Source organism: Arachis duranensis, chromosome 3 (assembly GCF_000817695.3).
Source record: "Arachis duranensis cultivar V14167 chromosome 3, aradu.V14167.gnm2.J7QH, whole genome shotgun sequence".
Taxonomy (NCBI): Eukaryota; Viridiplantae; Streptophyta; class Magnoliopsida; order Fabales; family Fabaceae; genus Arachis; species Arachis duranensis.
This window is the reverse complement of record NC_029774.3, coordinates 113579001-113584597: the sequence shown is the minus strand read 5'-3', so window position 1 is coordinate 113584597 and position 5597 is coordinate 113579001. Positions and strand designations below refer to the sequence as shown.

General features: G+C 38.2%; 1 protein-coding gene across 1 annotated transcript; it reads left to right on the top strand.

Annotated features, from left to right (window-relative positions):
• The first annotated feature begins 3115 nt into the window (after positions 1-3115).
• LOC107480274 (U-box domain-containing protein 28) lies at positions 3116-4981 on the top strand. The gene has a single exon (XM_016100414.3). It carries the CDS (start codon positions 3364-3366, stop codon positions 4603-4605), a length of 1242 nt encoding a protein of 413 aa, XP_015955900.1. The 5' UTR covers positions 3116-3363; the 3' UTR covers positions 4606-4981.
• The last annotated feature ends 616 nt before the right edge of the window (positions 4982-5597 follow it).

The window sequence follows — 5597 nt, the reverse complement described above, 5'->3', positions numbered from 1 at the left end:
ATTTTTAGAATTTATTATTATTTAATTAATAAAATTTTTTATTTTACTGTACTAATTGTTTAAAAAATTAAGAAATTATTTGTTTTTATTTTTTCTCTCCTCTAATACACTATTATCACGCTACATTTACAGGTCTCTCTCGAAACTCTTTCTCTTTTAACACATCCAAAATAAAAAATAATATCCGCTAATTATTTTATCAACACATTCAAAACTCATATCTATATGATTTATTTACAATTCCAAATTTATAAACGTATACATTTAAAATGATAAGATTAATAACCAAAATCACAAAATTACACACCAAATAATTGATAAGCAACAAAAATCATCAATAAAAACGAACAAACTCAAAACTTACAAAAACAATAATACTCTCATATCTAATTTCTGAAAAATTAAAAATAGCACAACAGAAACACAAATACATCAAATATTAACATGAATAATATGAACACATCTAAAATTAGACCATTACACAGTTAAATTACACTGATATTCCAAATTCAAAATCAACAAAACAGTAAAAATTAGAATTTAACACATTCAAATTATATTCATATTACAAAACCCCCAATCATGCATAGTTATACAAGCAGAATTACCTTGGAGAAGGATCGTGACAGTGGAGGAGACCCAGGACGGAGGAGGGACGCGGGGGAGATCGTCGGGGAAGATGTGTGGCGCAGGAGAAGACGAACATGGCGAGGAGGGGAGGCGCTACAGATCTGGGTTTTTAGCTTTTATGGATGAAAGATTTTTTAGGAAGAGAATTAACTAGTTAAAATATGTGTTTAAAAAAATATTTGAGATTTTATTTAGGATGTCTGAGTGTTAAGAAGATTTAAATTTTAAATTTTAAATTTTAATTTAGTTATTCTGTTTTTTTATATTTGTTTTTAAATTAAAAAAATAATAAATCTATTTAAATCTATTTATTTTAATTTTTTTTAATTGTTAAAAAAATATTGAATAAAAGAGAATATTTAATTTTTTCAAAGTTAGTATATTAGTTCGCTTATCGTTCAAGCCATTATCCATTATTAGTAACTTAGTTATAACACTATCTAACGAATTTTCTATATCGTGTTGAGTTGGGAGCTTGCTTTCTGAATTGTTCAGCAATTGAGTTGATTTAACACAATAAGATAGACTTCATTTCCATTGCTGGTGTACTTGTGATAAGTATTATTGTGGAACAAGTCATATAAAAATGATTAGATGATTAATTTTTTTTTTTTACTTTTTATTGAATTGTAAATTTAATTAGTATTATATGTACCTCATTCAACCATGGTGCACTGTATTGGTGTTGAGTTCTTTTACCAAACAGAAAATAATATATACCATTGTGATTATTTGCCAACACTTTGGCGGCATTCAACTTGGACACAACATGTACATATAGCTGATAAATAAAAAGCTTTGACAATTCAGAACTAGCACATGTTTAACAGGCTGTGTCTAATAAGGTGCCGATTTTATTTGATTGGATTATATGCTGTGTGCATGCATAATATATATGGTTGGGATTTGGGAATGGAAGTGGTTGATGAGTAGGAAGGTGAAAGCTAAGTTGCTATATTTGACTAAGGCAGTTGCATTGCCGTATGGTGCATAAGTTGGACTTATTATTTTTGGGCTTAGTGTTTGTGGATACCAAACAAAACTGGATTTTGTGTTACATTAAGCTTGAAATGTAAATGTAAGCGTTAGGTTTATTTGGTCAAATATCACCACATACCAGTCACGGTCCCTGTCCTTGTCGTTGAAGTATTTTTATGAAATTGAAGGCACGCGCCCCACATACACACTCGTCGTTTTCATGCAATCAACCCTACGTAATGGTGCCTTTACTATACTGTTCCTATGCATACACTATGTTTGACGTTTCATAACAGTGCACATGCTATGCTACCATAAACCTCTAGCTAGCTACTACTTCATTTCCATTTTGTACCCACAATCATAATTTTTGCAAATTTAATTATTCTAATTCTGTGTTAATTAGGTTGTATCAGGTTTACTCTTTTATTGTGGTTGGTCATCATCAATGGGAATATGTAGACAAATTCACATGCACCTTTCTCCACAGTTTCTTGCGCGAAAGCAGGGTTGCGCAGTTTTGCCGAGATAAGTTTTTAATCATATCTAAAGGGAAGAATATTAATATATAATATACCACATTACTTGTTTCTTTTTTTGGGACGGGATACTACAACTACACAGTACACAGTACTTGTTCAAAAGAAATAAATAGTTCTGCAGCTAGTGCATTATGGCAATTAGAAGGGGGCAAAAAAATGTGCTCCTACCCTATATTATGCTTTCGGTGCCATTATGACGCTATATGATATAATGAGTCATCATTTTTCCTTTTAATTCGTACTAACTTTAATTTAATGCAGGCTTAGTACCATATCAAGACTGGAGAGTGGAGAGACCTTTTAATAATGGAAGTTTGAAATACAAGTTTATTCTTCGGAATACAAGTCTCGTAGAACATTATTTCAGCGTCTTTGAGTAAGAGAGATCCCATAATACAATATTGATATTGATATGAAATAAGTAAAAGCAAGAAATCTCAACCATTTTTAACTCTGAAGTTGTCACTGTTAAATAGCATGCATAAATTATAAATATCGTATCCAATTCAATCCGGTGAGGGGTGTAATCAGTTGCAGGTTGGAGGTTGTCTCTGTCCACGCTTGGACTCCCCAATCTTCCGGATGATGTAATCATCCCGACCGATCGAACCCTTTACTGGGCCCACATTCGCACTCACACTCCTCCCAACCGAAAACAACCAAATTAATCAAATCAACTTAATCACAAATTATAGCTGCTTGCTGTGGTGGTCCCCTCCATCCCCACCCCACGTTCTTTCCCTCATCATACCACCCAAACACCGCTCCCCCGCACGTGTCTCATCTCACCCATTCATCCCACTAACCCAACCATCCAACGGTCCTCATCTCCTCCCCCGCCTCGTCCCCACTCGCTCTTTGACCAAAGACCAAACCAAATATTTTTATTTTTTAGGAAACAAAAGATTACTTACTTATAAAATACAATACCATACCATATGCCCGAGCAAGCAACGAATATTATTCACCTCATAAAAAAAGCTAAACAAAGAAACAAAAAAATTCAAAGCTAAAAAGTGATCATCTGACGTCACCGTACCTTTGACTCGCACTCGCTCTCTCACATCTTTAAACACCCCTTTCTCTTGTCAGCACCACCTCTTACCACTCTCTCTCTCTCTCTCTCTCTCTCTCTCTCTGTTTTCCGTTCACCACACTTCACAGCCTACGTTATTTCTTTCTCTCGCTCAACTCAAGAGTGTGGCGGTGAACCATGGTGAGAGACGATTTATACATAACGGTTCCGAGCTTCTTCCGGTGCCCTATATCACTGGACGTCATGAAGTCCCCCGTCAGCCTCTGCACCGGCGTTACCTACGACCGCTCCAGCATCCAGCGCTGGCTCGACAACGGCAACAACACCTGCCCCGCCACCATGCAGGTCCTACATACCAAGGAATTCGTTCCCAACCGCACCCTGCAGAGGCTCATCCAGATCTGGTCCGAATCCCTCCGCAACTCTCCTGACTCACCCGACCCTGCCGACTCTCTCCTTTCCAAAGATCAGGTCCTAGCCGCCTTCGCCCACTTGCAGTCCCGCCCCCTCGACCGCCTCGAATCGCTCGCCAAAATCCTCAGTTTCGCGCGAGATTCTGAGGAAAACCGCAAGTATCTTGCGAGAATAGAAGCGTTCCTGCCTGCGCTGGTCGGTTTCCTCCTCAATGTTGACGACGATTTTCAGTTCCTTGAGCAGGTTGTTATGGCGTTGAATCTGATTCTGGATAAAATCCAAGACCGCGAGGCCTTGAAAACCTTGATGCTCAAGAACCAGAGCAGCAATAGCAGCAGCTGCTTGGATTCTCTGCTCCTCGTTCTGCAACGAGGAAGCACCGATTCGAAGATCTCCTCGGCTACGGTTTTGCAATCACTCGCCATGGATACGGAATCGAAGCTCTTGATAGGGGAAAAGAAAGGCCTAATTTCCCAAGTGCTCAGGCTAACCGCGCCGGACAAAGATCCAGCGGTGATCGAGAACGCCTTGTCGTGCCTTGTGGCAATCTCCACGGCAAAAAGAAATAAGTTGATGCTGGTGCATCTTGGAGCAGTGAAAGCGTTCTCGAAGCTTCTAACGGAATCGAGCGTGAGCGCCTCGGTGGCGGAGAAGGTGCTGAAGCTTCTGGAAACGGTGTCGTCAACGAAGGAAGGGAGAACGGAGATATGCGAGGACAGCACGTGCGTGGCGGCGATACTGAGCAAGGTTCTGAAGGTTTCGAGCGCGGCGACGGAACACGCCGTGACGACTCTGTGGAGCGTGTGCTATCTGTTTCGTGACCAGAAGGCGCAAGAAGCGGTTACGAAGGCTAACGGCTTAACGAAGATTCTGTTACTGATGCAGAGCAATTGTTCGCCTCCTGTGCGCCAAATGTCCGCAGATTTGCTTAAGATTTTTAGAGTAAATTCCAAATCGTGTCTTTCTTGTTATGACACCAAAACTACCCATATCATGCCCTTTTGATGGACAAGAAACAATGAAAAAAAGAATTGTAAATCACAGGAAATTTTGTTAGTGAATAGTGAAACATGCAAAATTAAAATTCATCTTCAGTTTTTCTCTTTAATTTCTCTTTTCTGGTTCCGTTTCCATAGAAAAATTTAATTACTGTAACACGTTAGCTGGGTCTTGTTCATGTGAAATTCGTTATGATTCCTTACAAGTTAGCTGGGATAGTTTGGGTTATGTTAGGGTTGAAAGTGGGTAAACAGAACAAAAATGTCACTGCATCTGAGAGATTATGTATACTTTTTTTACACTTGGTGGATGGTCCACTACACTATGGTCAGCAGAAAATTCGGCCACTTTGTATTAATAATGTAATTCACTTGTGATCGTATCTTTTTTCTCCCCTTTACCAAAAAAAGTAGCATTATATGGCAATCAGGGCAGAGGAGTGGGCAGTGGCCCTTCCTCTTTGAATAACTCTACCACCTCCGTACCAATTAACAGTAACTGTTTAATTGAAAGAAATAAATCTTAATTAATGATGGTTAATTGAACCTCAAACAGACCATGTCACAGTTAATCCTAGTTCTCTAGTTGGGTTCTTTGTTCTTGTTTGATATGCAACGTTTTAACTAATTACAACATATAATACAATAGTTTTTTATAATTTGAGTAAAGCCATTAAGTGGAATACAGTGAAGTTTCACACTAAGGCCTTAAGGGATTGAATAATATATAGCGAGATTCCGGAACTATGCAGAGCATGAAGTATATAAGAGGACATGTATTGCAGCACCAGCACATATAAAATAAGGGGAAGAAAGTGCTGCGAAATGCTGAAATGTGATTGCTTTACTTTACTGACCGTAATCATGCGAGCTTTCTCTTTCAAGTTTCAATTAAGTATTGTTTTGTTTGGAAATAAAGAGTTGAAAAGGATGGGAATCCCATAGAAAAAGAAACGGCCTAAAAGAGTGGAGAGAGAGATACATTATAGGTTTGACCAC